Source organism: Pecten maximus, chromosome 2 (assembly GCF_902652985.1).
Source record: "Pecten maximus chromosome 2, xPecMax1.1, whole genome shotgun sequence".
NCBI lineage: Eukaryota > Metazoa > Mollusca > Bivalvia > Pectinida > Pectinidae > Pecten > Pecten maximus.
In genome coordinates this window covers 52674231-52687192 of record NC_047016.1, presented here as the reverse complement: position 1 = coordinate 52687192, position 12962 = coordinate 52674231, and the positions used below count along the sequence as shown (strand labels likewise).

The 12962-nt window shown below is 32.6% G+C and overlaps 1 protein-coding gene across 2 annotated transcripts in view; it reads left to right on the top strand.

The window, feature by feature from the left end:
* Nucleotides 1-12962, top strand: part of LOC117322466 (F-box/LRR-repeat protein 7-like) — a 69276-nt gene that overhangs the window by 3419 nt on the left and 52895 nt on the right. Inside the window, exon 1 of one of the 2 annotated variants that reach the window (XM_033877398.1) lies at nt 3880-4018. The exons of the other annotated variant lie outside the window; for it this stretch is intronic. Within the exon in view, the coding sequence (XP_033733289.1) occupies nt 4009-4018 (10 nt within the window). The 5' untranslated portion in view covers nt 3880-4008. Of the gene's footprint in view, nt 1-3879; nt 4019-12962 lie in introns of those variants that run through there. 2 annotated transcript variants of the gene reach the window in all.

The window sequence follows — 12962 nt, the reverse complement described above, 5'->3', positions numbered from 1 at the left end:
TTGATCTAAATTTCTGAAATAGTCAACGTATTAGAAATAATCTAAATATCTGAAATAGCCAACATATTAGAAATAATCTAAATATCTGAAATAGTCAATGTATCTGAAATAATCTAAATATCTGAAATAGTCAACTTATTAGAAATAATCTAAATATCTGAAACAGTCAACGTATCGGAAATAATCTAGATATCCCAATTGATTTGCAATAGCTAAAATTGCTAAAACATTTCAAATAGCTAATATATCTGAAATCATTAGTCCAAACAGTCAGAATATCTTAAATAGTCAAAACAGTTCGAATTTCATGAAACATGTTCTCCGGGTTGGTAAGTGACCAGTAGGCCTAATATGAATATACATTGGTATATACCACAGTCAAAGACTGGTTGTGATGTATACTAAAGTCCTAGTTCAAATATATCAGTCAAAGTATATGTAACTTAAATATCTACAAAAGTCAAAATAGTCTTAATCTAGTTGAATCTTAAATTCCTCTCTTTATGTCATATTTGTGTAACATTGTTCAGAGCCGGCATTTGCCTTTCAATGTCAAAACAAAATAAGTGTTTATGCGTTCATAAAGTCAAATCCGGTCAAACAAATGTCCCTATCATGTGCTATAGACACTTGTGCGCACAACAGCTTGGCTATTTTTCATGAAGGGGTACTCCGGCTTTCCTCCACCTCCAAAACCTAGCACGTCCTTAAATGACCCTGGCTGTTAATAGGACGTTAAACAAAAACAAACCAAACTATTTTTTCAGGTTTGATCTCGTCAGCTGAAAGGCCGCCAGGCCGTTATAGCGGACTTCAACGCGTTAAATAGATAATAAATAAATACATAACTCGGGTTTGATTTTGTTGTGTTACTTAGAATTATGTCCCATTACATCTTAACACAAAGTAACTCTAAAGAAGAAACTGTTAAAATTATTGGTGGTTTTAGGAAACTAAATGACCAAGCAAACATTTTGATATATGGAATGACTAGTTCTGTTGATACTAATTCGTGTTTGAATTTCAACATTATTCTCCTATTAAATTGACCCTTAACAAATGGTAGGCTTATATATAAATATTCAAATAATCAAGTAAAAGCCTATTGCATTTCGATATTATTGAAGATAGCACATAAAGACATGGAGATTTTCTAGTATATTGTTGATTGGAATAAGGAGGTACCAGGGCTCCGAAGTCGCTAGCTTAGATCATGTGTTAGCATATCCTGCATAAACTCTATATGGTATATTTTAACTATCAAAATTATTTTCTAATCCAGACCATATCAAATCTTACTGGTGTTACTCCTGGCGGGTTGTGGCGGGTTCCTTAATGCAATTCAATCTGAAATCCTCGGTTCAAATTCGATCAATCTGCTTAAAATACAGATTATCATTATGATGATCTGTTTTTTAAGCAGATTGAAATTAGAAGAGTTCCGAGTGTCAGCCAGGTGAAGTGGCACTCCGTTTGTCTCTTCGTTTATTAGGTCAAAGCAGTATAAGTTTTGTTTTTTGTTGTTGTTGGTTTTTTTTGTGTGTTTTGATATTTTGCGGATTAAGAAAGTGTCCAAAATATTTAACATAAGAATAATAATGATAAAGTTAAATGGTTTTGATAACTAGTTTTCAATTCGTGCTTTAACAAATCCCACGTGTTCATGTACATTGCGATGTTAGGTATGAACGATAATCGTGTTTTGGCCGTTTACCTGAGTACCAGGTATTCTACTCTCTGTATGTAAACAAACACTTATACATGACGTGCCAGGCAGTAGATAGAAGGGTGGTGGGAAAGGCGGACTGTAATAAAGGGGACGAAGGGGAGCTAACTCCTTATAACTACATACCTTAACGTTTCTCTATGTAACTATTTAGAAGGTAAGACCATATGATGAAAAAAATGTGGTTAGGATTCAATAGCAACAAAAATATATGTGAATGGTTTGTGTTCGGAAACTGTCGGGTTTTTACGCCATACGGTTATCATATCTGGTACCAGTCGTGAAATTGAAGTGAATTCCGACAAAGTGACGGAAATTACCGAATGGCTTCGAATTGACGTTCGTCGGATATCGAAACATAGAATCATTCAAACATGCCTATCTTCATAAAAAAAAATACAAAAAACAAAACAATAAAGATAGAAAGAAAGAAATAAAATAAAAAAGGGCTATTAAGAAATTTTGCAGGAAATACAAACAAATGATGCTAGAATCAAAGTTTTATTTGCTGTTTTGAACGTGGATATAAGAATTTGAAATTCATCTTTTTAGATTTGAGATGTTATACGCCACGTTCCGCTCTAACATAATACATGTGTACGGCAGTAACGCGATACTCAATGTAAATATTTAAAGGTAATTCGAGAAACAAATCGACTTCTAATCTATGTAGTATTTACCTTGTGGCTTATGAATAGACTGGGTAAACATTTGTCTACAAAGTACTTATCAAATTACGTAACACTGACTGGTTACTGTCTCTGGTAAAGTAAGATTTTCAGTAAACAGCATTCCGTATATAATGTAATCCGTATCACACTTACATGTAAACATAAAATTCATATCAGGCTATACAAAATGTACGAAAATATAGAATGTTAAAATTGTCGAGTTTGTAATGGAATTCGGGTTTACAAGCTTGTGCTTGTATTGTTTTGATAAAGTTTTTGAAATAACATTTTATAGTTTAACATCGTAGAATATTGATGATAAAGTTTACAAGAACATGTCATAGTTTTAGATTTAGACTCTTCAAAACCTTTCACAATTAAGATGGCTCTTAGCTTAGAATGTATCTTTTTATAATTTACTGAACAATGATTTCGTTTAATATTGTTTACATCGATCATGTGAAATTAAAAAAAAAACATCACCTAGAAATGCACATTAATTGAACATATGAAAAGTATTTCGAGGTACATCTTTAGATTGTGCGGTACAATCTACCCATCAGTCGTGCGTTACCATGCCTGACTACAGTGTATACGAGTTGTCTCCCTTGTATCACTCTCCACTGATTAGTACAGCTTAATTCCCCGTAGTTATTACGAGTTAATTCCAGGTGTATGAAGATCCTTTATGTAAGCAATCAACAGGTCCAAACAACCATTCCAGTGGATGATTGTCAACTTTCGAAATCTTTTTCACAAATAAAGCTTTTAATCTACAAATCTGGCACTGTCGTTCTGTCACGGATTGAACCATTAACGACTGAATACATATATCACGTACGATTGTCTCCCTCAATATATATACAGATTAAAATCGGATTAGTGGAATAATCCAGATTTATAATTAGGAATTATTGAGGGATTAACGGTACTGAACTCTCCCGTATGGCCGGCTAATTCCAGTAGTATGACACAACTAGGTACATCACGATGTGTTTCCGATGTATGGGACGGTATGGGACGGTACTGTTTAGCCTGAAACTACGAAGAAATTTGAGATGACAAAGGAGGACTTAGAAGAGGAAGTATTTGACAATATAAACAATACTCTATTGTCATCTTCGACAATCTATTATTGTGTTCGGTATGTGTTTTCTTGAATGAGGCTCTAACTGGACAGTTCGAAAAGGAAATACATTATCAACAGATTTCATCTTTCTGTCTTCACGGGAATATATTTAAGGAGTTGTTCTATCCTGCTAATTTATTGATGGATGTTATTAACTTACTAATGACTTGTCATCGTTATCTTCAATTAGGCTCGGAGACATGGTATTTGTCTTTAAAGGTGCGTGATACAATGCAGTGATGAGTTACTTCTCTCCTCTTTTGTGACCTAGTTTTTCTTCTTCTTTAATTTGGAAGTCGTGCTATATATTCCTGTGTGACGATATTACAATATGACGGAGTCGGTGATGAATCAGTTTAGAAGCGAGAAGTTCCTCGCTAATGGAGTAAATATGGTATTTCTACACACTACCCCCTCGCTGTCCATCCTCCAGACAGACAAGAATACCGAGGTGTTCCGGGTATAGGACGTTCTCCTTGAGGATGACGAGAGGTTCGTACAACAAATTATTTCTGATTGGCTGAGGTAGACCGAGGTTACTTTCGGACTACCTCGAAGACAGTTTCATTGCTTTCACTTGTTTTTCCCCAGAATGTACATGTACATGTATAAACGTACAGAACCAATACATTATGTAGTACAGGGAACTCATTTTCTAAGAAACACAAATCTCTCAAACAAGGAAATATTTTAATTGTTTTACATAATTAAATTATTTCTAAATACTGTAAACATGTCCGACATTCCATGATGGCTTATCACAAATGTTCATAAAACACGCCCAATGTTTAGGAATGTATCTAATTAATACTAATCAATTATCCAAGTGATCGCGTATGTGACCGAAAGTTAAACACATTTTTTTTGGAATGTAATTATTTACTTATCCACTAAAAATGTTTGAAGAGAAGATCAATTTTTTATTTGGTTATAGCATAAACTATATAAAACAGCATATTTTTTTTTTAATTTTCAATCGATCATAATGATTTTTATTTCGGATATGTAGAACATTTGAAGCTACATGTAAATGGGTGTCTTAGCGGAATATGGGACTAATACATTGGTTATTCGTTTGTGAAACCTTTGACGTGTTGCGCGGTGGTTTTGACGTCGAATAAACACTGTCCGCGCTTCAAAACTTCCGTGAACCATTCGTCGGAAAGAATCGCATTTCAATCTAAATTCCAAGTCTCCTGATCTGATAGTCAACAATAACGCCAAACCAATGCATTTTAACGAAAGACAAAAAAGCAAAAACAATAAAAACAAACAAGCAAACAAATAAATAATCTAGTCGTTTGTGACGTCATCAAAACATGCGCTTATTTCTTCGGTCTACCACTTGAGAGACAGGATAAACAAATCAATAAAAACGTGATGCAAACAAAATTTTATTATTATTCGATTTCACAAGATAACTAAATATATGACGCAACTGTATGACATTCGGTCTATGTGTGAAAACCAGTGTCATGCTCAGATTGGAATTGAATGAACACCATATTCCCACCGTGGAATTAAAAGATTACACAAGTCAATGTTCTAAATGTGTATTATTTTCTTAGTTTAAATGGATTATTGGAAATAGGCTTACATGTGTAATGCGCTTTCTCAATCTAGACCTATATGCGTGGGGAAACCTACATACATCATTAAACATTCCTCAGTCACTGTTAGATTGGTTTGTACTACTGGCGTGTTTGTAATTCACTCGAATACCGCTGATTCGCCAGTATACGAGAGGTATTTTTGAGATAAAAAAGAAGAAAACACGGAAACAATTCTACATATACTGTAAATGTATATATTTTAGCGGTATTCTTATTTCTGCGGTTTTCATACAGGAAAAAATCACGATAAAATACTATTGCGCTATTAGATTCAGTACACTACGACTCTTTACGCTAATCTTTTAAATTCAGATATCCGTTAAAATATGAGTTCGCCAAAATAAATACATGTACAGTACCACAGAGGCCATCTACCATACTATATATTACCATTCTAAAACTGTATATCACAATCACATCATTGTTACGTCACATTATTTTCTCGGTGTTAAGTATACAGTGGGAAGACTTTGAAAACGTGTTTCGAGGCATGTTTATATGTCGCGATTTCAGGGTAATTTTTATCATGGCGTCGTGTTATCACGTGACCATGCAGCAGTTAGGTAGTTTCGGGGCGTTTCTATATTTTCGTATTTTGGTTCGTTCAAGCACCATCACATGCAGTTAAATTAGATACAAAGTCATTAAAATAGTCTATATCTATAATCACCACTCAACTTCCTTAGTTAAGCTCCCTAAATGTTCTATACAGTTTGTTGAATACAAATACTTCACACTTTATGACACAAATCACACATTCCCGAGTGACCTCTTCAGTAGTTTTAGTGTACTTTTAACTTAGAGAATTTAGTTTAGGATTTACACCGAACTCCACCTTAAGCAGCCATTTAATGTTGCGTTTTGGCAGTAATATTACTTGAAGGGTGTGTAGCTGCGATAGACAACGCTCGTAAAATTTCAAATGTTTTATTATCCTTACAAAAGTATAAACTATTCTCCTTATTGTCCCGATTAAATATTTACTGTAGGGTTTCACGGGGGATAAATGCCCCTGACATTATCGCCTGTAAACAACTCCGAGTTTTATGACACATTGTTGATAAGATTTATTATCAAATGCTGTGGTTTATATACAGGTATGTAGTTGCACGGATTAACGTTATGTACGGTAGGCAACCGTGAAATACCAACGTGTAAACACAACTGTATCTAAAACAAATCGGCAAAATATGGTAAGAAAGATCCTAGAATATATAGAACCAGGTGGTTCGGAAGGGTAAGAGCCCCCGTCGTGAAAATCTAGGTCAAATCCGTGTGATGTCACGTTCTCGGACTGTGACGATGGCATTGATCTTCGTATCGAACAATGGGAAGGAATGTTTAGCGAAATCAATGACAATGAAAATATTTTATTCTCATAAACATATGAAGTGTAGAGAATTTTATACATACAAAATTGTACAGGACATATGCTATAATACAAGGATACATTTGTTAAGCAAGATATTTTCTTAAATATTGTTGAGTCGTATACTTATATTTAGTGATTTCAATTCATCACAATAACGGCCATTCACATACAATGTACATATATACATGTAGTCTTTATCAAACTTCATCTCTCCAAATCCTATGTTGTAAGTTTTTCGTTGGCAGTCGACATTTTACATTGTACATATATATGTAAGTACCATGTAATTCTTAATATTATTTTGTCGTGGGACAAATTCAAGCGAAAAAGACACCGATGGACGGAAGAAATCACATAACTGGACGTGTAAACTGTATTGTACTGTCAAATTGTGTCTTATTTTCCAATCTCTTCTATAGTTATCAGATAAGGATCAGACATAAGATATACAACGGGTGATACTGTTAAACTAACAGTTCTCTTCGAAATAAATGCATGAACACTGCTGTCTGTAATGTAGAAGTCTATAAACATTATAAGGAATGTGTTGTGTAACTTTGTAATCTGTCGAAAATCTCGAGTTTCTTAAAAATTCATCATCTTAGACACAAACTGTGAGGTTTGTTCGGGCGGTCCCAAGGTAACCTTGTGATATACCGACCGGTTGTGTAATACTGCCTTCGTGGTTAGGGTTTTTTAACGTTAAAAAATATAAGATTTATATGAACCATACAACAAAGGTACTGCAAAAGCCCTAGTAAAATTTCTTAAATAGTATAACGTAATACATATTTCCTATACAGTTAGCTTGTATAACGTAATACATATTTCCTACACAGTGAGCTTGTATAACGTAATACATATTTCCTACATAGTGAGCTTGTATAACGTAATACATATTTCCTATACAGTTAGCTTGTATAACGTAATACATATTTCCTACATAGTGAGCTTGTATAACGTAATACATATTTCCTACATAGTGAGCTTGTATAACGTAATACATATTTCCTATACAGTTAGCTTGTATAACGTAATACATATTTCCTACATAGTGAGCTTGTATAACGTAATACATGTTTCCTATACAGTTAGCTTGTATAACGTAATACATATTTCCTACATATTGAGCTTGTATAACGTAATACATATTTCCTATACAGTGAGTTTGTATTATAACGTAATACATGTTTCCTATACAGTGAGCTTGTATAACGTAATACATATTTCCTACATATTGAGCTTGTATAACGTAATACATATTTCGTACATAGTGAGCTTGTATAACGTAATACATATTTCGTACATAGTGAGCTTGTATAACGTAATACATATTTCCTACATATTGAGCTTGTATAACGTAATACATATTTCCTATACAGTTAGCTTGTATAACGTAATACATATTTCCTACACAGTGAGCTTGTATAACGTAATACATATTTCCTACATAGTGAGCTTGTATAACGTAATACATATTTCCTATACAGTTAGCTTGTATAACGTAATACATATTTCCTACATAGTGAGCTTGTATAACGTAATACATGTTTCCTATACAGTTAGCTTGTATAACGTAATACATATTTCCTACATATTGAGCTTGTATAACGTAATACATATTTCCTATACAGTGAGTTTGTATTATAACGTAATACATGTTTCCTATACAGTGAGCTTGTATAACGTAATACATATTTCCTACATATTGAGCTTGTATAACGTAATACATATTTCGTACATAGTGAGCTTGTATAACGTAATACATATTTCGTACATAGTGAGCTTGTATAACGTAATACATATTTCCTACATATTGAGCTTGTATAACGTAATACATATTTCCTATACAGTTAGCTTGTATAACGTAATACATATTTCCTACATATTGAGCTTGTATAACGTAATACATATTTCCTATACAGTGAGTTTGTATTATAACGTAATACATGTTTCCTATACAGTGAGCTTGTATAACGTAATACATATTTCCTACATATTGAGCTTGTATAACGTAATACATATTTCCTATACAGTGAGTTTGTATTATAACGTAATACATGTTTCCTATACAGTGAGCTTGTATAACGTAATACATGTTTCCTATACAGTGAGCTTGTATAACGTAATACATGTTTCCTATACAGTGAGCTTGTATAACGTAATACATATTTCCTACATATTGAGCTTGTATAACGTAATACATATTTCCTACATATTGAGCTTGTATAACGTAATACATATTTCCTACATATTGAGCTTGTATAACGTAATACATATTTCCTACATATTGAGCTTGTATAACGTAATACATATTTCCTACACAGTGAGCTTGTATAACGTAATACATATTTCCTATACAGTGAGCTTGTATAACGTAATACATATTTCCTACATATTGAGCTTGTATTATAACGTAATACATATTTCCTACATATTGAGCTTGTATTATAACGTAATACATATTTCCTACACAATGAGTTTGTATTATAACGTAATACATATTTCCTACACAATGAGTTTGTATTATAACGTAATACATATTTCCTACACAATGAGTTTGTATTATAACGTAATACATATTTCCTACACAATGAGCTTGTATAACGTAATACATATTTCCTACACAGTGAGCTTGTATAACGTAATACATATTTCCTACATATTGAGCTTGTATAACGTAATACATATTTCCTACATAATGAGTTTGTATAACGTAATACATATTTCCTACATATTGAGCTTGTATAACGTAATACATTTTTCCTACATATTGAGCTTGTATTATAACGTAATACATATTTCCTACATATTGAGCTTGTATTATAACGTAATACATATTTCCTACACAATGAGTTTGTATTATAACGTAATACATATTTCCTACACAATGAGTTTGTATTATAACGTAATACATATTTCCTACACAATGAGTTTGTATTATAACGTAATACATATTTCCTACACAATGAGTTTGTATTATAACGTAATACATATTTCCTACACAATGAGCTTGTATAACGTAATACATATTTCCTACACAGTGAGCTTGTATAACGTAATACATATTTCCTACATATTGAGCTTGTATAACGTAATACATATTTCCTACATAATGAGTTTGTATAACGTAATACATATTTCCTACATATTGAGCTTGTATAACGTAATACATATTTCCTACACAGTGAGCTTGTATTATAACGTAATACATATTTCCTACATAATGAGTTTGTATAACGTAATACATATTTCCTACATATTGAGCTTGTATAACGTAATACATATTTCCTACACAGTGAGCTTGTATAACGTAATACATATTTCCTACACAGTGAGCTTGTATAACGTAATACATATTTCCTACATAATGAGTTTGTATTATAACGTAATACATATTTCCTATACAGTTAGCTTGTATAACGTAGTATAACGTAATATATATTTCCTACACAGTGAGCTTGTATAACGTAATACATATTTCCTACACAGTGAGCTTGTATAACGTAATACATATTTCCTACATATTGAGCTTGTATTATAACGTAATACATATTTCCTACATATTGAGCTTGTATTATAACGTAATACATATTTCCTACACAATGAGTTTGTATTATAACGTAATACATATTTCCTACACAATGAGTTTGTATTATAACGTAATACATATTTCCTACACAATGAGTTTGTATTATAACGTAATACATATTTCCTACACAATGAGCTTGTATAACGTAATACATATTTCCTACACAGTGAGCTTGTATAACGTAATACATATTTCCTACATATTGAGCTTGTATTATAACGTAATACATATTTCCTACATATTGAGCTTGTATTATAACGTAATACATATTTCCTACACAATGAGTTTGTATTATAACGTAATACATATTTCCTACACAATGAGTTTGTATTATAACGTAATACATATTTCCTACACAATGAGTTTGTATTATAACGTAATACATATTTCCTACACAATGAGCTTGTATAACGTAATACATATTTCCTACACAGTGAGCTTGTATAACGTAATACATATTTCCTACATATTGAGCTTGTATAACGTAATACATATTTCCTACATAATGAGTTTGTATAACGTAATACATATTTCCTACATATTGAGCTTGTATAACGTAATACATATTTCCTACACAGTGAGCTTGTATTATAACGTAATACATATTTCCTACATAATGAGTTTGTATAACGTAATACATATTTCCTACATATTGAGCTTGTATAACGTAATACATATTTCCTACACAGTGAGCTTGTATAACGTAATACATATTTCCTACACAGTGAGCTTGTATAACGTAATACATATTTCCTACATAATGAGTTTGTATTATAACGTAATACATATTTCCTATACAGTTAGCTTGTATAACGTAGTATAACGTAATATATATTTCCTACACAGTGAGCTTGTATAACGTAATACATATTTCCTACACAATGAGCTTGTATAACGTAATACATATTTCCTACACAGTGAGCTTGTATAACGTAATACATATTTCCTACACAGTGAGCTTGTATTATAACGTAATACATATTTCCTACATAATGAGTTTGTATAACGTAATACATATTTCCTACATATTGAGCTTGTATAACGTAATACATATTTCCTACACAGTGAGCTTGTATAACGTAATACATATTTCCTACACAGTGAGCTTGTATTATAACGTAATACATATTTCCTATACAGTTAGCTTGTATAACGTAGTATAACGTAATATATATTTCCTACACAGTGAGCTTGTATAACGTAATACATATTTCCTACACAATGAGCTTGTATAACGTAATACATATTTCCTACACAGTGAGCTTGTATAACGTAATACATATTTCCTACACAGTGAGCTTGTATAACGTAATACATATTTCCTACATATTGAGCTTGTATAACGTAATACATATTTCCTACACAGTGAGCTTGTATAACGTAATACATATTTCCTACATATTGAGCTTGTATAACGTAATACATATTTCCTACATAGTGAGCCTGTATAACGTAATACATATTTCCTACATATTGAGCTTGTATAACGTAATACATATTTCCTACATATTGAGCTTGTATAACGTAATACATATTTCCTACACAGTGAGCTTGTATAACGTAATATATATTTCCTACACAGTGAGCTTGTATAACGTAATACATATTTCCTACATATTGAGCTTGTATTATAACGTAATACATATTTCCTACACAGTGAGCTTGTATAACGTAATACATATTTCCTACATATTGAGCTTGTATAACGTAATACATATTTCCTACATATTGAGCTTGTATAACGTAATACATATTTCCTACACAGTGAGCTTGTATAACGTAATATATATTTCCTACACAGTGAGCTTGTATAACGTAATACATATTTCCTACATATTGAGCTTGTATTATAACGTAATACATATTTCCTACACAGTGAGCTTGTATAACGTAATACATATTTCCTACATATTGAGCTTGTATAACGTAATACATATTTCCTACACAATGAGTTTGTATAACGTAATACATATTTCCTATACAGTGAGCTTGTATTATAACGTAATACATATTTCCTACACAGTGAGCTTGTATAACGTTATACATATTTCATACGAAGTAGGTTTTTAAACCTTCATACATATATAATGGGATAGTACAATGTCATAAAATCGGGATTGAGATTAAGTAAATGGGGGTCATTATCCGTTCCTTTATTGTAGCTGGAATATTACTTTAAACACGAAAAGGACCTCTCCCGAGTTGTTCTCGGAGAACCAAAGGGGCCTGAGAATTAGTTACGGTATAAGTTTTTCTCAGAGAACCACAGGGACATGAGAATTTGTAACGGTATAGGTTGTTCTCGGAGAATCACAGGGACCTGAGAATTTGTTACGGTATAGATTGTTTAGACCTATTTTAATGTGTTTAACAAAATAAGTGACAGTCTTCGGTCTCAGTGTATGTTACATGTATATCATAAAATGAACATCGAGGGATGCCATGTTAAACCAGCTCCCCAAAACTTCTTCAAATGTCCATACACATTAGGGATAAGGTCATACTTAGACTTAACGAGTTCGCAGGTCCCTGTGCTTGGATCAACCCGGAACTTAAGTGTCGACTTTACCCGATTGAGAGCGGTTAGAAAGAGATTTCAGACAGATACTGAAGCTGACGAAATGATCGTCTGTCTTGAACACCGTCGACGTTCCGCCGATATCATTATATACGTGTTGATGCGATCACTGACAGCCGATCATTGTGTATCCTTGGGCTGTACTTTTATGCGGGACTATAATGTCTCTCTTCTCGCCACCAGGTGTCGCTTTTGTCGTGATTTATAACCGGGTTTGACGTTTATGACTTCACCTGTATTGCAGACAATGGCTTTGTCATTCATCAGTATAATACACACAC